Source organism: Sceloporus undulatus, chromosome 6 (genome assembly GCF_019175285.1).
Source record: "Sceloporus undulatus isolate JIND9_A2432 ecotype Alabama chromosome 6, SceUnd_v1.1, whole genome shotgun sequence".
NCBI lineage: Eukaryota > Metazoa > Chordata > Lepidosauria > Squamata > Phrynosomatidae > Sceloporus > Sceloporus undulatus.
The window spans coordinates 105,894,083-105,916,164 of record NC_056527.1 but is presented as its reverse complement, the minus strand read 5'-3'; the positions used below and the strand labels follow the sequence as shown (position 1 = coordinate 105,916,164).

The 22,082-nt window shown below is 43.1% G+C and overlaps 1 protein-coding gene across 2 annotated transcripts in view; it reads left to right on the top strand.

Annotated features, from left to right (window-relative positions):
* The window catches only part of LMTK3 (lemur tyrosine kinase 3), a 37,288-nt gene extending 15,573 nt beyond the window's left edge, over positions 1-21,715 (top strand). For both annotated transcript variants that reach the window (XM_042476307.1, XM_042476306.1), the window contains exons 9-15: positions 1,167-1,288; positions 2,441-2,590; positions 5,267-7,746; positions 9,196-9,566; positions 10,776-10,887; positions 14,739-15,002; positions 16,710-21,715. In XM_042476307.1, coding sequence (XP_042332241.1) covers positions 1,167-1,288; positions 2,441-2,590; positions 5,267-7,746; positions 9,196-9,566; positions 10,776-10,887; positions 14,739-15,002; positions 16,710-16,726 — 3,516 coding nt within the window. In that variant the 3' untranslated portion in view covers positions 16,727-21,715. The remainder of the gene's footprint in view (positions 1-1,166; positions 1,289-2,440; positions 2,591-5,266; positions 7,747-9,195; positions 9,567-10,775; positions 10,888-14,738; positions 15,003-16,709) is intronic.
* The last annotated feature ends 367 nt before the right edge of the window (positions 21,716-22,082 follow it).

Genomic DNA, 22,082 nt, shown 5'->3' with positions numbered 1-22,082 from the left:
CTTTTTGTGTCATGTCTTAATTAGACTAAGCCTGAAGACAGGCAACTGTTTTGTTCTTTTACTTATAAAGTACTATGTGCAGTGATGGTGCTATATATATAAATAAATGATGATGATGATGTTTGGATGACAAACTGTGAGCGACTACAGCAAGCATGATGCTTAATGGCATCACAAGGAGCAAACTGTATGTCTCAGTCTTCGCCACAGAAATCTCAGGGCCTGGGACAATCCTGAGTGGTGTTTTATGGGAGCTAGCAACTTGTTAGCAAATGTATGTGAACAGGAAACCATGAGGCACAGAACTCTTATCCCAACGGGGTGTCTTGTCACATCATTGTTTAGTGCTTATAGTGCGCTTGAGCCTGCATTACTGCCTTCTGGTCTCATAGTTCAATGGCTGCACTTTTTCAAACTATTATTCATAGCCTTTCAACTAAAAACTTATTTGCAGGCTGATATTTGCAATGGAAAATTCTAAGGAAAGGATTGAGTAATCCATATATAACACCAGTTGCATGCTGCTAGATTAATGAGACTAATTTATGAAGAAAGTTTACAAAGTTTTAATTATTTTTGACTTTCAGATGATTTTTTTCACTGACTGTTGTTACTTAATGACTCACAATGTCTTCAAAAGATTACACAAATGTACCTCTCACTGAACTTTAGCATCTTCCCAAGCCTTTCTTATAGCTCAATGAGATGGTTAATTTCCCCCCAGCAGATATTAAACAGCCTTAGTAAGCCAGAATCACAATGTCTTCAAAAGATTACACAAATGCAAAATTCTACTGGACTTTATATTTATTCTGTATTTATTACCTTAAGTAAGTAAAGAAAGTCTCTGCTCACTTAAGGTCAATATGCAGCCTCCCCGAGCATAGCCACTAGGTAGGAATGGGTAGAGGGAAAAGAGGGTTTTCATCACAGCTATTTAAAAGAGAGCAGGAATGGGCAGCTTCTTCTACTTAACAGGCAGCAGAAAGAGAATATAACTGCATTTTGCTGGTCAAGGAAAGAGTAGTTTTGATCACCAATGGTATGAAAATGCTATACAAGAATTTCCATACTGTCCTCTGTGATACTTTGGAGGGTACAAATGGTCAGTACTGTTTTGGAGGATCTGTTCTGCTTCAGTGCCATTTTCCATTTCCATTTTGTAGGAAGATTATTATATCACTCTGGACAGACTCTGGATCCCTTTGCGTTGGGTTGCTCCAGAGTTGTTGGATGAGATGCATGGAAACCTCATTGTTGTGGATCAAACCAAGGAGAGCAATGTTTGGTGAGTCCCAAAGATTCTCCTTCTGCTACCACAATGATTGAGGAAATTCTTAATCACATCTCTACAGAAATGCAGCATCCAATTAGACTAGGACAGAAACAAACATGTTTTAAATTCCCAATAATAGGCTTCTAACTTGAATCTGCTTGCAAACAAAAATGCCCACCTAGTTATTTTAATCCTGCAGTGAACGCTCTCTCACAGGGTTTTCTTAGCAAGATTTGTTTATAGGGATTTTCCTTTGACTTCCTCTGAGGTTGAGAGAGTGTGACTTGCCCAAAATCACCCAGTAGGTTTCCATAGCTGCACAGGAATTTGAACCCTGGTCCCCAGAGTTGTAGTGCAACATTCAAACCATTACACAGTGCTGACTCTGTTTTGTTACTTCTTTTTAAGATATTTTCTTTAAAAGAATTGTAAACAGCTCAGAGGACATATATTTTTGGGCAGTAATACCAAGACAAATAACGTTAACTCATTCAATAACTTGTCCAGTGTATTTAGAGGTAGAATTTAGAAGTAAGCATTTTAAAATACTCCTCAAAATCAACAGTCAACATTTTGGAATTTTACACCCAATTTCAAAAATGTTGAATTTGTATTTTCAGTTCAGTATTGGCCAAAAAGATTCTACAGACTCATATAAGGTCTTGTGAGTGCCTATGTTCCTTTATGCTAAATGTGTGTGCAAAGTGTGTCTGTCATGTAAGTGTGTGTGTGTGACAGCATATAGGCTGCAGCTGTTCATGAAGGAAACATACTCTGAGTATTCCTGACTAGAGCAAACCCATGCATCTGTTAGATTTACCCACATGCTGATTCACCATTCCACAACTGCTTGAATGGACCAACTCTAGTTGGCACTAACCAAAACGAAGCCCACCTCTAAGAGCCATTTAAAAGAATATGTCAGCATTTCACTCTGGTATTGAAAACAGAATCCTGGACTGCCAACAATGAAGCCCAGGACTGGACAAAATGTTATCTTGTTTGGATGGAGTTTTAGCTTTATAGGGCTAAATGAGAAAGAGTAGAGAACATAGGAGGTTTACAAGACCACACCTTTAGTACCCCTTTTTGCTACTGTTACTGATGGAAGCCTAGTGGAATTTTCTTCTCTGTCTTGAATTCTCTGTTTCTTTCCTTGGGCAGGTCTATGGGAGTGACCATCTGGGAGCTTTTTGAATTTGGCTCCCAGCCTTACCGGCATCTCTCTGATGAAGATGTGCTGACTTTTGTCATCAAGGAGCAGCAGATGAAACTGGCCAAGCCACGCCTTAAACTTCCTTACTCTGACTATTGGTGAGTCCTTCAACAAATCTGTGTAGCCCACAGGTGCATCCAAAGAGGATCCAGAACTCAAAAACGTTACTTTTAGACGACTGCTCCCAAAATCCATTGAGTGAACCCTGGGGTCATTCTAATCCTCCCTGATAACTTTTCAAAGCTGTAATAAATCCCATCAGCTAGGATATTTTTCTCATGGGTTTTCTACATCTTGATCAGCATCCATTGTTATGTCCTGCATTGTGGTTTTGGGTTGTTGCCCGGGGCATTAAGGTCATACTTGGCATTCTGGTTTCTCCTAATGTTTTTCATTCTTCCCTCTCTGTGTTTCTCCACTGTTCCTCTGACTCTCCACCCATTTCTCTCCCTATACTGTACTGCCATTCTGGCAGATTTTCTTCTTGTATGTTGTTTCACTTTTGCCACACCCCTTATTCCTATATCACTTCTTTTACAACATTGCTAATCTATGAATTATTTTCCCCCTGAATTTTATATTTTCAGACTATCTTACTGCAAATTAAATCTTTCCTGCAATGCTTGAGCTTTGTGCTTCCAAACCATCTTTCCAACAGTTGTTGCAACTCTTTTTTGTGGTTGTGGGTTACCTTTAGAATGTTTTAAATATTTTTAAATTTTACTGGCAGATTTTATAAACTTCCAGTGGTATGGAATACCTCACTGACATTGTTATGTTGGTTTACCTGGGTGCTCCTACCACCAGAGGTCTGCCATATTTCTCTAGTGCTTGGTTCTGAGGCAGTATGGAAGGGGAGCCAAGACCATGGTCCCCATCCTTGATCAGTGTGAACTGGTGTCTGGACATTGGCATACTTCATACTTTGGAAAATGGCACCAGGTGGTCAGTCCAGATGAGCTTGGAGAGTCCTACCAGGGCCACCATCCTTCATCACCCTGAGGTTGCTGAGCATCAGACATTCCACAAAGTCTGTGATATGCATAGAAGTAACAGTCTTGTTTGATGGAGCTGTACCTTGGGCCCACACACTTGACATGGGGCCTCTCTTTCAGGGAAGCAAAATGTTTTGGGACAATCCTGGCCTAATAGTTCTGCTCAAGAAAAACTTTCCCCTTCTGTGCCTTTCCATTTTGGTAGTGTCTCTGTTTTGTATCTTTTCTGCTGATAATGAATTTAATAGCCTCTATGGAAAACACTAATGACAGAAAATAAGAACAATAGCACTCTTGTACTAGCTATTTTGTGAACAATATAAAAGCGTTGTTTTTTAAATTATTCATTTGTTATTATTTTACAGCTTAAAAAACAACAGTTTGAGGCTACATGCTTTGAATTGTTCTAGGCAAGTACAGGAGTTCATCTAGGTTAGAGTTACCATACTCTACTTTTCCTAGACATGTCTTCTTTTTTCATATTCCCTCTTTTTCAGAGCTAACATTTCTGTCCTGGCAGACTTTTAAAATGTCTGAATTTTCTTATAAGGTCCCTATGGGAGAGCTTTATTGCATGAGAAAACAAAGCAGAAACAGAGCCAGAGAGTAGCAGCTTTCTCCATGCTTTACTGCATGACTTTGTAGCACTTCAGCTCTCTTCCCATGAAAGACAGTTGTAAAAGCAGTGTTTTGTATAGCTGTAAAAATCAGTTCAACAAAAGACACACTTTTATGACCATCTCCTGCAGGAAGAGAACTGAAGTGCTACAACACCATGCATGCAGTAAGATACTGGAAGTAGGGTTGCCATAACGCTCTTCCACAAAACCAGGGGGGATGGTCGGACATCTCACCCCTTCCTGGCCTCCCAACCAATCAGGGAGGTTTCTGGCCGGAGATAAGGGTGGGATGTCTGGCCGCAAAGGCCGCTGAGACTTGCAGTTGCAGGAAGACCCTGCTACAAATGCTTTATCTTGTACTAGCAACAAATCCTTGACTGAATCTTCATTTAAATTATTTCTTTAATTTGTCCATTGTGCTGAAATTAAGGAATAAACCATTTCAGTATTTGCATTGTGTCCTCAAGCAGCCCATTGCCTAACATATGGTGTTATTAAATGTGCTTCTTAGCCTGCTCAAAATGGAGGACATTTTAGAATTCCTCCTGGACAGAAGGTTAAAATGTAGGACATGTCCTGGAAAAGAAGGACATCTGCTCACCCTTTCTGCACTAGGATTGGATCAGGGCCATGCTTCATCTGAACAGGATGATGCGAGGCAAAGGGGCAACATTCGCCTTTGGGCCCATGCAGACAGCCCCAAAGTCACCTTATCCTCTATTTATTTTGCTCTTTTGATGTGACAGCCATTCTTTCTCTAATCTGACTATTGCCCATTCATTCTTCTGGCTATCTGCTAATACTTCTGTGGGGATTCCCAACTACTCTGCTTAACTTATTTTCCTCCTGTTTTTCTCCATGTTCCATTGTTGTAGCACACAAGCTCTGTCTGTTATGCTTCTCTCTTTTTTATCTCTGTCTCTTCCTTTAACAAGCAGCAATGTGTTCCTAACTATTCTTCTGTTCCTACTGTTCTTTTTGTGATTCTTTTCCAACCTTTGGTTTGTTTGTTTTTTTGTTTTTAAATATCCCTATTCCTTGTCCTCTACCCCTAATGGTTCTTTCAGGCTATTTTCCCAACTGGTTTCTCCCCCACTCCTATTTCTGCCTGTTTTTCCGACTGTTCCTCTATCCTTCCTCCATCCCTGCCCCACTGCAGGTATGAGGTAATGCAGTCCTGCTGGCTCCCAGCTTCCCATCGCCCAACTATGGAAGAGCTGCATTTGCAGGTGAGCTACCTGTTAAACGAGCGCTCCAATGCTCAAGCAGAGGAGAGTTTCGAGTGGCGCTGGAGTGCCCTGAAGCCCAAGCGCTCCGCTTCACCACCACCAGCCTCCTCTTCCTCAGCACGCCACCGTCGCCCTTCAGAAGAGATCTCAGCCTACCCACTACTGGATGGGTTCCACGGGGGCGACATGGATGATATTCTGACAGTGACTGAAAGCAGTGGGGGGCTGAACTTTGAGTATATGTGGGAGAAGGCCCGTCTGGGACGATGGAAAGGCCCTGCCTCAGCTCCTCCTGAGTACCCTTCCAGTAATGGTGGCCTAGCTGTGCCAGGCAGCAATCCTTTCTATGAACAGACCTCACAACGTGGACACAGCCTAGAGACGCCTAGTGTTGTGCCTGTTATCAGTGCTCGCAGCCCTTCGGTCAGCAGTGAGTATTACATCCGCTTGGAGGACCATGGCAGTGGAGAGGGGCCAGTCTGTGCCCCCAGTCCAGGCTCACCACCCCAGCCCCTTTTCCCCTCAGATTGGGACAGTGCCTCTTATCACCCGCAGGAGCAGGCCAGCACCAATCCCTTCCTGCCCAGTGGCAGTGGTGAAAGCAACCCCTTCCGTGCTGACAGCGAGGTCCAAGAGACATCATTGACAGAGACTTCCACAACGGGAGGAGAGGCATTCCTTGCTGAGTCCCTGCTCACAGTGTACCGTGATCTGGAGGACCAGCAGCGTAGCTGGGATGCTGAGATGATGGAAGAACGAGGAGCAGGGGAGACATTGGCTGGGGACCCATCAGAGTTCCAGGGATCCCCTTCATGGGAACAAGAACCCTCGCTGATGGAGGACCAGAGCTCTGGCAGCAGCACAGATGATGGTGGGAGCAGCATTGGGGGTGGGCGGCGCAATCTCCTGCCATGCCCACTATGCACTCGGGTGCGTTGCACATGTGCCATTCCTCGGGGGGATGTGGTGAGTGGCTGGAGCAACCATGGCCCACCCCTGCGGCGCCCACACCATGACAGTTATGGCACTGAGGACGATTCCTCCTTGAAAGTGGAGCGGGGCTCCCTCTCTGACTGTCCTATGTTGCCCCCTAGGGACTGTGATGGGGAAGGAGTGGAGCACAATGAATTTTATGATCCACTCATGGGGACAGCTGTGAAGACCTATGAACTTCAAGACTATCCAAAGCAGAGAGGGGGAGCAAGCACCCGGATTGCACCTGGATCACCCTTCCCAGCCATGTCTTCTGGATGCTGCAATGTGATCGTTCCCATAGAGATACCCCCATTGTCCACTCTGGCTGAGAGCAATGATGAAGAGACTATTGCAATCCTCCCAGAAGCTATTGATGGATTTTCCACGGGCCCTACAACCTTAAGCCTCTCCCCAGCAGCCCCAGATCGGCAAAGGGGAACCCTAGACTCTGTAGATTCCTTGGACATTCCTTCCAACACCAGTTCTTCAGATGTTTGCAGTCCTGCATCACATTATTCCTCTCCTGGGCAAAAATTTGGGGACAGTGGCTATGAAACAGAGAACACTTTCTCACCTGAGTTTATTTTCAAAGAAGATCCACCACCACCACCACCACCTGGAGAAGAGGAAGAAACAGAGGCAGATGAAGATTCAGGCAAACTCCTGACAACACCCATCTCTCAGTCCACGAGTGATCTTACCTTGTCTATGAGTGAAGAAGGAGTGGAACTGGAGGAGGAGATAGGGAGGAGCTTGGGGCCAGCAACGCCTCACCGTGACTCTGCCTACTTCTCTGATGGAGAGGCAGAACCCCTTGACACCCTGGCTCCACTTGCCCCTGTTACTGGAAATGAGGAGGAAAAGTCTACAGAGAAGACAATTTTGGATGGAGGCTTTGTGGTCCAGGTGTGCAAGGAACAGCTCTTGGTTACATTGCATGAAAATGTCACACGCAATCTGCTCTGCAATCAGAAGATGCCAGCTTTGGGGCTCCGTCCGGTTGCCCCTTTGAAGGACCAGTCCATCCTCAAGCTGTGGACTCTAGAACCTGAGGAGGGGCAGGAGGAGACAGAAGAGGAAGAAGAAATGGAGGAGACAGACAAGAAAAGCCACAGCAAGGAGGCAGTAGATTCCCAGCAGCCTGAAATCATGGAGGATAAGGGGAAAGAAGAGGTGGTGGTGGAGGAGGAGGTGGTGGAGGAAGAGGAAGAGATGGAGAAGGACCAAGAAGAGATTAATGGAGAGCCTGAGGGGCTGCAGCCACCATGGAAGGAAGAGGAAAGGAAAGAAAAGGAGACAGAGATCCAAAGAGATCCAGCAGGGCCCAGGATAGCTGAACCTCAGGATGGCCAGGAAGATAGTTCTGTAGCTGAGCAGCTTCGAAAGCAGCAGGAGCCCAGGCTACCTGTGAACCAAGCTGGGGAAGATATCAAAGGTAATGGTCCCATCTGTGATTGCAGTGTGGAGAGGGGATGTTCATAAAACGAACAGGGAGAAGGCCAACTCTGCTATTACCCTGTCTATCTCTGGAGGCAGCTGTTGAGATGACGAAGAATCCATTTGTATATGGAATGTAGGGGCACCATCTTGTCTTTCAACTCAGGCACCAAAATATCTTGGGTAGAGTGGGAATGGGGAAGACAGGGTTGGCCCTGCCATTGAGCTAAATGAAGCAGTCACCTTAGGTCATGGGGCACAATGAATTGTAAATTCACCATCCCACCTGCCCCAGAAAGCCCCTTGTTGTCATTAGTTACCCTTCTGGTCCCCACAATTCCAGAAAGCTTTTAATGCCTTCCCTTCCTCGTGCCCCAGAAAGAGGAAGAGATAGATGTGATGGCTATGCCAGGCCACCAAGGATGGAGCAAGACACAACACTAATATTCTTCCAGCAGAGAAAAAGAAGTCAGCAATAGCTGCACCCCACCAAAAAGGAAGTAGACGGCTTCATTGTGTGCTCCATGCCTCCCATCACACCAGAGGCATTAAGGAAAAATTAGCTCTGTAGAAGAGCTGGCCACTGGTATGGTGGGGTCATAACCACCTCCATCTCCTTTCTGAGGAGGAAGTACCACTTTCTCCTCTTCTTTCTCCTTTTGAGGCACCAGGCTGCCATAACCTTTCCCTCTTCCTATTGCTCCCTATGCCATCATATCAACAGGATTCTTACAAGAAACCACCCCCCTCCCATGTACCACTGGGGACACAACCACTCAATATTTTTTATTATTGTTGTACCTAAGCCTTGACAAAGTACCTGTGTAACTCACAGAATATTTTGAAGAAACCACATAGGTCTAATCTTAAGACCTGTCAGTGTGAGAAGCCACCACTAAAATATTCCTGACAATTAATTCCTCGCTCCCTATTTTAAAAACCATTGCCTTGTATATTTTATGGTGGTGGTGGGAATTATTAGGTTATCCTAGCCCAGTAAGATGATAATCACAGGCCATAGTTCAGTACCTTGTAAGCCTGTTCATCTGGTCTTAGTCTCTATTACTGCTATCTCCACCATAAGAAAAAAAAAAAATCAATGGGAGGACCAAGTACCTAAGCCTTGACTATTCCAAAATAATTCAACAGGCACCATCTCTGAATGGAGCTTGGAACATCAGATGGCCCAAAGGCCATGATTTTAGAACTTCTGATTCAAAATTATCTTCGTAATCCAGCTAGAATTTAGATTGGTACAAGCAGAGAAAAGATACAGAGATATGTTGGGACAAGAATATTAGGGACATATTCTTAGTTAAATAACTCTCTCTCTCTCTGTCTCTTTCCCTCCCTGCCTGCCTTATTTCTACTCTGCTTTGAACCCTGGCTCTTCAATCCAATCACTCCTGGTCCATCTTCACTTTTGACCTCTGTCCCTTGCCTCCAGCCAAGCTGTCCCGATTGTCTCTGTCTCTTCCCCCGCTGGCCTTGCAGACTTTCCCTCCACCTGGTGGAGGAAGGAAAGGGCCATTTTGGGAAGGAGCAGCATTGGGGGAGGGTCCAGTGCTATGCGGGCGAGAAGCTGCCATAGCAGCAGAGGATGAGGAGGAAGATGATGCCGAGGAGGATGAGGAAGGAGGCTTGGCTGGAAGTGGAGGGAGGGGTGTCCCCATTGTGGTGAGTGAAAGTGATGATGCCCGCAACTTGCGTGGTCTCCTCAAGTCACCACGCTCAGCCGAGGAGGCAGCTGCTGAGCTGGACCGCAAGCGAAAGATGGTCTCCTTTTTTGATGATGTCACTGTCTACCTCTTTGATCAGGTGAGAAGGACCAGCATTGAGGGTACGTAACTTGGACTGTGGTGGACTTCTTTCAGGTCCCTTTTTCCAAAGGTCCATCTATAGTACAGAATTATAGTATTGTTGTCGTGTGTCTTCACGTTGTTTCTGACTTATGGCGACCCTAAGGTTTTCCTGACAAATTTTTTCAGAGAGGGTTTGCCATGGCCATCCTCTGAGTCTGAGAGTGTGACTTGGCCAAAGTCACCCAGTGGGTTTCATGGCAAGCTGGGAATCAAACTCTTGTCTCCAGAATCATCCAACTCTCAAATCACTGTGGAGATTATCACACTACCTTTCCTCCCAGCCTCAGTGTGGCAAAAACTTTTAAAAACTTTTTTAAAACGCACACCTTCATGTCCAGTCTGGAGGCATTGCATACCCAATCTTGGCATCCTGTTCCTGATCGATACTTCTCTGGCACTTTTTGAAAGGATGGGAGTTTGCCGTTTTTTGCAAAGTATGGGAGAAATGAATGGGATGCCAAGATCAGATATTTGATGCCTCTGGACTGGGCACAGAGGTGTGTGATAACATCCATTTTAAAAAAGTTTCAACCTGCACTGAGGCTGGGAAGAAAGGCAGTGCAATAATCTCCTATGCCACTCACTATTATTCCACTTTAAATGCCATGTTTCCATCCTGTGGAAACATGGGATAGGCAGTCTAGGGAAGAGGATTTAGAATTTTCAACCAGAAAACTCTAATGCCTCCATAAACCACAAACCCCATGATTCCATAGGATGCAGCCATGATAGTTAAAGCGTTGTGTGAATAGGCCCTAAGCCAGCTGCCTGCTCTGTCCTCCTTTCAGCTATTGTCGTATTGTTCTTTCTTTGTCTAGTCCCTCGGCAAATTTGGGCTGTCTCCCTATCCACCCTGGCATCCTTGCTTCTTCACCTGCCCACCCACCTTATTTTCTCTTGGCTCTGGTTTAATCTCAGATCACAATGACCTTTCACTTCCCCTAACTGAAATTATTTGGGAGGTTAGAAGGTCTGTGGCCATTCCATGGTGTTAAAGGATAATGAAAAGAATTTATAGTACACAGGTGGCAGGTAGCATCCAGACTTTAAACGTGTACAGCAAGGTAAGAATATGTGTGTGCATGGAGAGGAAAGTTTAAATCAAAAGTGCCAGAAGAGACGATGGTGAGACTCTACCATCATTTTTGTTCTTTTCTGTCTGTAGGAGACACCAACCAATGAACTGAGTTCACAGGGAGCGCCAGATGGTGATGTCCCTTCTCCTGGCTCAATGTTAGAACCAGGACTTGATCCCTTTCCCCCAGCCGATGGCTTCAGTGAGTATTGGGCAAAAGCCAAGTCCTTGTCCTGGCTAGTCTTGGAAGGCCAGTTTGTTAGGAAATGGGCCAATCCCACTCTATAGTCAAACAGACTTGTAATGTTCTTATGTTTTCCTATTGATTGCCACTGTATTGATATTTCTTATTGTTATTGTCTGCTTTATATGGCTGGGGACTGGGAAGGGATTAGCTTGTTTTTTATTGTATTTTTATTGTACTTCCACTGTTGTTAGCAGCCTGGATTCGTCGTTGATTGGACGGGATACAAATAAATTATTTATTATTTATTTTATTAATATTATAGCCAGAGAGGAAGTAGAGAGTGTGTGTGTATGTGTGTTTGTCTCTGTGTTAAATGAGTTGAAGCAGACTCAGAAATATAGCCATGTTAGCCTGTAAAATCAGTATGCAAAGAGGTCTTGTAGTACCCTTGAGACTAATTGACTTCCTCAGATGCATATGGTGGAGAGATCTGAGGAAGTAGACTGAAGTCTATGAAAGCTCATGCTGCCAACTTCTTTCTTTCTGTTAGTCTCCAAGTGCTACACAATCTCTTTACATATTGAAGCAGATAGTTAGGCCTTAGTCAAGGTGACCAGATGTCCTCCTTTCCAGGACATGTCTTACTTTTCAATTTTCTGTCCAGGAAGAATTCCAAAATGTCTTCCATTTTGAGCAGGAGGTTTTTTTTGTTTTTGTTTTTGTTTTGTTTTTTGCTAGTAAAGTATAATTTTAAGCATTTGTCTTGCTCAGAATATATTGCAAATGTAAGGCTATTGAAAGCCAACGGGGCATTTTAACAACGTTCATCAGAAAAATATGACTGAGCACATACTAAAAAAAAAAGAACCAGCAAAAAAAGATACAGCTATAAATAGCCCATATGAAATGAATGTACTGTATATTATATGAGTATTTTTAGCTTTTATTTGGTAGTGTCCTACATTTTTCTTGAATGTTCCTACATTTTGTGGTGCCTTACCCTTCTTTGTGGTTATGACATATGGTCACCCTGTCCTCAGTCGGAGTCACATTCTGGGACCCAGAGAAAACTAGTTGTCAGACTGGAGCTGCTATCACACTGCAGAATTAATGCAGTTTGACACTGCTTTAACTGACATGGCTCCATCCTATGGAATCCCAGGATTTGTAGTTTGTTGTGGCACCAGAACTCTCTGACAAGAGAAGGATAGATATCTCACAAAACTACAAATTCCAGAATTCTATAGCATTGAGCCATGGCAATTAAAGCAGTGTCAAACTGCACTAATTCTGCAGGGTAGATGCAGCTTGGGGGAGAGTCAGTATAGGAATATACAGTTGATCCTCCATATCTGTGGCTTTGATTTTTGCAGATTTTATTATTCATAAATTTGATTAATATGTTCTCTCTAGGTATCTTTGGGTCCTCCAGCATGATTTTCCTGGAAGCTGACCATAGAATCACACTGGAGTACCTACAGATTCTTATAAAAACACTTCTCCTGGCATTTTTAGGTCCCCCAGCACAATTCTGTGCTCATCTTCTGGCAGATGTGAACCATTGAATTGTGCTAGAGAATCTAGCAATTCCTAGAGAGGTTTTCTCTCAGGTTAAAAAATATAGTGTTTTTTAATTGGTGGTTTTTCCACTTTCACAGCGGTCCTGAGCCCCTAATCCCAGTGAATTCGGAGGGCCCACTGTAGCCACTACATAAGGCAAGGCTGAGTTCCAAAGAAGACCAGGACCAGGGGCAGCAGCAAACTCTGAGATTAGGCAAGAGGTCAAGTTTAAGAGTAGGCAGATGGAGATAAGAAGATCTAGAGACAGGAGCAGCAGAGTCAGAATCAGGTTTGGATTAAGTGCTGTGGAGATACAGAAGGTTTGTTTGAGAGATTGGGAACAGAGGCAATATATAAGGTAGGGCTCATGATCTGATGTAGCAGTTAACAGAAAGTAGAAAGATCCTCTTGCTAGTGGCTACAATGGGCCCTCCACATTCACTAGGTTTCTCAGATGAGGCTCTCCTTTGCATCTGTGCATGAGTGCCTGCATTGAATTTGCTTTCTTCATTGAGAAAGTATGGCCAGATTAATGATTCATGCAGACTATTGATTCTTACTCTTTTATGTTTTTAAGAGTAAACTTGCTACAATTATAAGCCTGAATGAAATATGCCTTCTGGTTTTTATTTGGGGGTGGGGAGTATGCTTCCTCTATCAGAACTTTGGAAAATATTACATATTGTGTGTGATTTAATTCTCTAAACTATTTTTAGGATGTAAACTCTTCACTGTTTTCCCCCCCTGTTTGGAAGCTCATGATCCAAAATTGTCACATTTGATAAAGCAGATGGTGGCACATATTTTCCCTTGTTATTATAAATGGATGCAGCAGGGCTGTTTTGTATTGCAGCAGGGAAATATATACATAGAGAGGGAGGGAGGATGCACCACTGATTTTTATTTCTTTCTGCTTTAAGAAATACCTACCCTATCGTTTGGGCATCTAAAATATAAATTGACTTAGAGATGCAATTAAAAATATAATGATATGGAAACAAATGTAACTTATTTAATTAGGTCATTAAAATAGTAGCATGAGAGATGTTCATAAAACAACTGCATCAGTTTAAAAATACGTTGCTGTAAGTGAGAACAGATTAAAGACACTGCTTTGCTAACACTGTGCATGTCTGTGTGCAAAGCTGCCAATGTAATGGAATCGAAGACAGTAGAAGCTGCAGAAAACTGATGATTTTCCCATTCTGAAATAAAGAGTAGGAACTCTTTTGCTCAGATTGGTATTGAGGAGCAAGTGTAAGGTTCAATGAACCTAGGAAGTACTGAAAGAAACGAAACGAGAATGTTTGTACCTATTTAAAACTGGTTTTGTGTGTGTGCAAGGTTCTGCTGATGGTCCACATGTGTTCATACAGATTAGTGAACTCTGCTAAAAGACTCATGATGCATTCTCCCAGTTCTGGCAATGTGTTCACTTGCAATAATGATTCCAATTACTTAAGGAATAATTACTTAATTCGCCTGTTTCACTAGGATGCTTCAGACACCATATATGCTTTTTCTTTAACACTCTTCTCCTTTATCTTCATGACACCCCTGTAATGTAGCCTAGACAGAGCGAGACAGTGGCTGCAAAAATAAAACAGTTTGACACCACTTTAAATGCCATGGCTCGGTGCTGTGGAAATCTGGGGATTGTAGTTTTGTGTGACATTTCACCTTCTTTGTCAGAGAGTTCTGGTGCCGCCACAAACTATAGTTCTCAGGAGTCCTTAGCATTGAGCCGTGGCAGTTAAACTGATGTCAAACTGGATTATTTCTGCAGTGTAGATGCAGCCAGTGATTGTTCCAGAGTCAAACAATGAGCTTAATTGATAAGTGAGGATTTTATATAAGCAAACAGCTTCATTTATATACCGCTTCATACTGAACTAACAGTGTCTAAGAGGTTTACAACTGTAAGCTAATTGCCCCCAACAATCTGGGTATTCATTTTAGCAACCTGGGAAGGATGCAAGCCTGAGTCAAGCTTGAGCCCTTTTTGCTGGTATTGAACTCGCAACCTTATGATTTTGAGTGAGTGAGTGGCTGCAGGCATTTAAGCACTGTGCCACCAGGGCTCTTATATAGATATAGATTGGGAATGTTTTTAAAAAACACACAGTTTTCAGACTCCCCCATCCAGCACAATCCCCCGTATTAATTCAAAAGTCCTTCATCCCAAAAAAGAATATATTTAAGATTTGAACCTGGATTGCCCTGTTTCTAGATGGACATCACTGACTATGCTAGTCTTCAGTCTAGCTCTCTTTTCTCCTCCTTCCTATTCTTCTTTCTGCATGCAGGTGGCAGTTTTGAGTGGGATGATGATTTCCCCCTGATGGCTCAGAATCCATCCTATGTTTCCATGGTGTCTGACCCCAACACAGTCAAGCCCTCCCACCCAGCCATGACTTCACCAATGCCCATGCCCCCTGCCTTGCTGCCCACAGCTAAGAGGGCTGAGTCTGGTCTTGTCGATGCCCTGAGGTTCTCTCGCTTCACCGTCTCTCCTGCCCTGGAGCCACACCTTTCTCCTTCTTGTGATACTGAACTAGGACCTACAGCTGGTGAGTGGGGACTGGAGGCATATGGTTCTTATTCAGGGAGTGGAGTGATCACTGGGTTGTGTTTGCACTATGCAGTTATATCAATTTATATCACTTTAAGTGTCATGGCGCCATCCTAAAAAACCCTGTGGTTTGTAGTTTCGTCAGGTATTTAGAATTCTCCACTAGATTGCTCTAGTGCAGTGCTTCTTAATCTTTGGTCTTCCAGATCTTGAAGTTCAGCTCCTTGGCTAGAATGATGGGATCTATATTCCAACATATTTTGGGATGTTTCCAGTTAAGATTTTTCTTGTGCAGTCACTTGATCTCATTCCCAAACTTTTATGAGCAGTTTAGATATTGTTTTCAGTTTCTTTCCTTCTCCATTTTTTGTCTCCCTCCCTTTTTTTTAACACCAAAAATCTGTTCTGGAGAGAAAGGAGGAATAAATGCAGAGTCTTTTGATGGATAGCACTTGGAGATCCCCCTTTCACAGATCACATGTCACATCTAGTCTCATATAATATTTCAGAAATCAACTTTATTATTATTCAGGTGGTATAGTCAAAGTCCCAAAGTGTTTTACAAGATGATGCTAGTTAAATGCTAAGATCATTTTATTTTGGTGCAAAAATTCCTTTTCCTTCCCTTGATCTCAGGTTGAATCTGTGTCTTGGAAACAATACCTGTGTTTACTGGTAGCTGAATAATGACAGACAAGCAGAGATACTTTTCAGTTTGGAAGAACACTGTGTTAGTTTAAATTGACCTGGGAAGAAGGAATGAAAAGCCTTTGGTAAAGTCAGGAGTTCCCAGGAATACTTCAGTATGAAGAAAATATCATGAAGATGTAGATGTCTGGGATAAAATCAGTTTGTACAGGAACAAAATTTTGGAATTGAAAATTCTCTGGAATTTTCAGAGACGAAGGGCTCTTAAGTTAGTATTTTCCTTCCATAGTCCAGTGGACAGGCCGCCTTCTGAAGTTGGAAATCCCCATTCTTTGGAGCTGTCAGGGCAGTTTCATAAGCCTGTATTCCACTGTGAATCTGGGCCCCCATTAAAACTCTTTCCAGACTCTTCTTGGACTTAGGCAGTGGACTCAGTATGCTTGCCTCAGCTCCAGTATTCCTCTGATCTGTAATCTGGAGAGTTCTTGCTGTGGGCCTCTTTCCAATCTTTCTTCACTTTTCCAGGAAACCAGAAAATAAATCCAGAGCTCCTGCTGAGCTTCTACACACCTCTGAACTGTTAGATGAAGTTATGCTTTCTTAATTAAAAAAAGATGATGTTGCATTCACACTCTTTTGAAACATTTGTTTATTTAATAAAATATTTCTATCCTGTTTTATATCAAAATCTCAAAATGATATACAAGTAAAATCTATATGAACAAATCAAAACAATTTAACATAATAAAAGTAATTAAATAGACTAAACACACTAAATACGGTAATTATCAATAAGATCTCAGAGCACTTTCTCACTGGGATCATCAGTGTTGGCAATATCCAACAATATTTGTTGTGTGTGCCTTCAAGTCATTTCTGACTTATGGTGATTCTGCCCCATCTCCCAGCTGATACTATTCAGATTTTTTAAAAAAATAAACCATGCATCAACCATCATGCATAGTTGGCTTCTCAGTGTGCTTTAAAGCAATGAATGAATGATATGTAACAAAAGCCACTCTGTTGAATGGAATATTTTTCCTCTTCTTCCTTGCAGACCCAATAGAGAACTGAGATAAAGTAGAAAGTGGACAACCCCGCTGCCTTTTGTCTCAGCATTCAGGGATGCTGCCCAGTTATCCGGTTGACATACCGGTGCCAAGATGCCACATCAATTTCTGTGGTGAATGGACAGACACATGCATTTGTGTGTGCGTGCATTTGTGTTCATGATATGGAAGCCATTGTTGCTAATACGGACACCGATTCCCTATGGACTTTCCCCCTCTTTGTCTTGCCCTTTCCCCCCACATCTTCACTTGAGAATAGTGGGGTGGAACTTTTTGTATGAACTATTTAGGGCCACCAGCTGATGAGGGAAACATCTCCTCAATTTTACAGGGGGTCCTCACCCAGTACTGGCTTTTGAATGTATAACCCCAGTCCTCTCCTGGCTTCTTTCCTTTCTTCGATACGTCACTCATAAGGATCCTCTGTGCCAAACTGAGAGGGTCAGGGTCAGGGAATGATATCTCTAAGAACATGCCATCAACTTCTTCTGAGCCCTCTGCATCTCTCTGAATCTCATCAGCTGTAATCCTGGAATGTGGAACATGGCTGCCAATTTAAATCTCTTTTGTGCCAAATGGAACTGAATGGGGCTGGTGACTCTCCCCAATTAACCAGCATTAGTTGTATATGTATGCAAGACCATTGATTTGAACGTTGGGACAGAATTGCACTGGCAAGACAGAACAACCAAATCGTACCCACTACCTTGGAGCAACTAAGGGTTGATTGGAACCAGCAAAGTGAGTGGTGAGATTTCTTTGGATGGGAATCCTTTATATGAACCTACAATGGGATGATCTCGAAGTATCATTTTTTCAAAAGCATTGGTCAGCATCTGTTGGTTGATACATGAAATGCCATGGAAAAAGTTGGTCACATCACCAATCTGTAGCAAACAAGTAATGGACACTCATTGGTTAATAATGGAAACATATCTTCCATATTGTCCTGACTAGTGGGTGCATCATACTTGGAAAATCATCCATGATTTATGTGCAGCACTAATGGAGATTGGTTGGCTTTTCTTGTGACTGGTCTGTCCTGACCATCCCGGTCCCCCACTGGTTTATATTGAGAGGGTAATAAAGGGTACTGGGGAACAATTGAAATGACGAGGATTTCCAGAGATTGGACTAGCCGCTGATCAGTTGTGCCAAAAGAACCACTTGAAGGTGAATGGGTTGTATTAGGAGTGGTCTTGGGGGGGTTCAGAATTGATTTAGAGAATCAAATGGAGTTATATACTTTTTGGAAACCTAGGGGTATTGAATCTTGTCTATTCCTGCCCTCTGCTTACAGTACATGCTGGCCAGATTTTGGATAAAAGGACCGTTGGTATAGGCCAAGGGAATTGGGGGGTTAATTCTGGGAAGGGGGCAAATATATGCATGAGCTTGCCTTCCATCAGGGGGTGGGTGGGGTGGGAATTAGACTTGATAACCACCCAAGCCCTTCCAGCATTGATTTCTATAGAGAATATTTATTAGGCTTCAAACAGCATATTGCTGGTTTGTGTTGAACTTACAATAGTGGCAGCTAGGTCTAATTATGAGTCTTGAGCCCCTGGAATAAATGAGTGATCTAGAGTGCTCCACTTTCCTTTCTTCACCCAAGAAAAGAATATCTGTACCTAGGTAAGATAATAAAAAGACAGGTATTTCATCTGGCAGCTTCTACTTGCAGCGAGTGTGTGCATGCATGCATGCATGCATTTGGTCCAGATGATTTGGTTTTCATCTCCCAGAAGTTCCAGCCAGCACAGCCAATAGTGAAGGATTGTGAGAGTTGTAGCCCAGTACATCTGGAGAGTCAGTTTCTCACCCCTTGTTTAAGGCATAGTTTATGGAAGGGAGAGACTTTTTTTTTTGAGTTGGTGGTACCTTGTTGACTTTTAGAACTGGCAACCACAGATAGGCCCATCCTCAGTGTCTTCACTTCTGGGGAGTGTCTGGAGAAGGTGAAAACACAGCAAACAGATATATTTGACAGGACAGTGACAAACTGACAGGTGAATGAGTCTTCTTGTGGGCAGGAGCTGAGAGGCAGAGGTATTGATAGCCACAATCTGGTGAGAATTTGGTTAAAGGGCCAACTGGAATTCCACTGACTTGTGTCACCTAACCTGTGGTGAACCTGGTCTTGCGGTATGTGCCTGTATCTAGCCGTAATAGCTAAGGGGACCCAAGAGTAGGCTAGCAGCTGCTGCTTCCGGCAAACATGGCAGAGAGAATAAAACCCTTTAGTCTGGCCCCTGGAGCCCTCAGCTCAAGACTCCTGGTTATCTTACACCAGCTGATATTTTCCCAAAGCCAGCAAGGCTTAGCTGCCTTCCCAGTATCCTACCACATTGGCATGTTCTCTTAAGAAATATCATGACTGACCTACTGGAAAGAACTGCCTGGGGGAAGAAACAGCTGACAGTATCCATCCCTTGAACCTGCAAAGGTTGCGTCAGTGACTCTAGCACTAGCACAAAGTTGGCAAAACACATGGCTTTTGACACTGAAATAACGGGCAAGGCTGTAATGGCCCTCTGTCTTTAGTTGTCACGCCTCATGTGGCATCTGTCTGTGCCTCCACCAGGAGATCTGCTATCCACTGTGAGAATCTTCAGCTTAAGGGAAGAAGCCCCCCATCTGAGGCATTCTTTCTTCCCTCAAATGGCCTTAGTGATGGCATCATTTTCACAGCTTTCAATGGCTTTCAGATTTCCCTGATAGATAGAGCCCTACACAGTCATCCAAGGAATGTGTGTGGGCATCAAAAATGGAAGAGCAGTGGAATTCCACACCACACACCAGAGGGATCCATGCCAGCTCTTGAACAAGAAGGTCTGAAGAAGAATTATTGGCTGCATGAACATTAAGTGTCCACACTCCCAGGTGACTGGATTCTTTGTGCCTTCAGCAGAATGCACTTGGAATACCTTTGAACATTAGGAAGAACATCTTTACTGTAAGAGCTCTTCAGCAGTGGAATAGACTGTCTCAAATATCTTTTGAGATATTTCAACAGATATTGGATGGCCATCTCTCAGGAATATGTTAGGTATTTATTCCTGCATGGTGGAATAGATGGTCTTTGTGGTCCCTTCCAGCTCTATGATTTTGTGATTTAGACATCCCCATCCAGTGTGTGAAAATCAGAGCTGGGCCTTCAGCAACAGTCTGGATGGTGCTGGATTACATGTCCCAATGCCTCTTCCACACGTTATACTCCAGGGCCAGGTAGAACTAAATAGGCAACAAAGGTTGAGGGATAGCACTGCAATCTGCCTGCCATTCCTCTTGAGTTCTGTGGGCATTTCCCCCTCTCGCAGGACAAAGTACACAGCCAGTTCTGCATCCCTGAACTAGCCTTCAGGTGTGATGAAAGAAGCCAAAACATTGCCAGAGTTTAAGTAAGATTCATCTGTCAACTCACTTCGTTTTCATATATGAAATGGAAGCGGGGGACATCTTATCCTTTTGTTTAGGTTCTGTTATGCCCACATATATTCTTTGAAGGCCTGAATATTTCTTTAAAAAATGTTCCCCTGATTAACTAAAATGGCTGTCTTGGCTTCTTTATTACCTCATATTGGTTGGAAATCACATTGTAAATTTTGAGATAAGAGTTAACAGTTACTTCCAGGTTTAGGGCAGCTGATACAACAGTTTAAACACACTGGGCAGCTATGCTGGCTTTTCCTCTTATTGGGTTCTCTGCCTTTGGAAAAGAGGTGGGAAAAATTACAAAAAGAAGAAAGGTTACAAAAAGAAGATGTAAGTCAAGATCACAGTGGTTCCAACAAGTGTAGATCCACTGAATTATTATTTTTTGAATGGTGAGTCAACATGTATAAATCCTATGGATTCAGTGGGTCTACTCTAGTAAGGGCTAACTAGTAACACATCCCCTCCAACGTTTCACAGATGAAAACCAGGACACATGTGGTCAAGTAACATCAGATTATGGCCAAGTTGGCAAAATGTCTTAATGAGAAAGAATATACATGCTAGGAGAGGCTGTGGCAGTTTTCTTTTACCTGAACTATTGGGAAGAACAAGATTCTGGTCCCTGCTCTTCCCTCTCCTGTTGAGTTCATTGTGTGCAAGCTACTTTTGCACTTTGCACTTAGTTTAGAGAGGTGGTTCCCAACCTTTACTACATCTCATATCCCTAGGAAATGTTTGATTAGTGTTTGCTCCCCTTATGAAAGAATATCATATTTGTAGATGACAAAGTCTAATTTCTAATTTTTGAACCACAAATAGAACCACATACAATACTGTGGGTGAACAAAAGAACTTTAAAAGCCACTCTTGGTTGCACCCCCTGGGGATGTGGGCACCCCTGGTTGAAAACCCTTAGTTCAGAGCTACTGAAGTCGAGGACAAAGGGCAAAGGAGACAAGGAGGAGACAAAAAACTGGGACATTTTAAAAGCAGCTGAAAAAGTGGAATGACAGAAAAGTAGTAGGGACTGTCAGTACCAAATCGGAACAGTTGGAATGTATGGTAACAGGAATCAGATCATTATCATCCAGATTTTTCATTAAAATGCATGTTTGAAGCAAGGCAGTTGTGGGATAAATGCAAATATAAACGTTGTGGGGATCTCTAAAAGACTGACCTGCCCATATGAAAAAATGTAAAGAGAGAAAGAATAAGAGAGGGGGGAGAGGGTAAATTAAAAAGAAACGCACATTAAACTTTTCTTTTATATGGACAGAAGGGATTGAAAGTAAGCAGATGTGAGCAGCTAGCTATAAAAGGATAGGGACTGTGAATATTCCAGGAATTAGGAGAGGATGGATGGCTTAACAGGCTGGAAAGGATGCTTGGGGTGGGTGGGGGAAGAATGGATGTGGGGTGAGAGATGTTACTGCGGGATGGTTGTAGGGGTGGTGATACTTTAATGGGAAGGTTGTGGGAAGAAGTATGTGGGGATGGGGAGAGTATTTAAATTATCAAAACTTTAAAATCTCCAAATTCTGCAATGATAATAAATTGTGCATATTTGCAAACCTTGACTCAATGTGCCTGATTTGCCCCACTGCAAAGCCTTGGGTTTCTCCAGATTTTGAAAATGGTTGTGGAAACAAGAACACAATTATGATGTGGAAGAGTAAAGAAGTTTTCCCGATGTGGAAGGAGCAGGGATACAGAAGCTAATGGGGAAATGTTCACTTACTAAAGTTGGTGTTTCCCCACAAATATCACCCTGTCCCTGCTCTCTTCTAAAGCAAGGTTTACCCACCACAACTCCGTTGGATCAGACATTCTGGCAGAAAGGCCAGATAAAATGGCTCCTGGAGCCTGTCTACCTTTTCTTTCACAGCAGGAGAGGTAGATTTTCAAAAAACATAGTGTTGAAT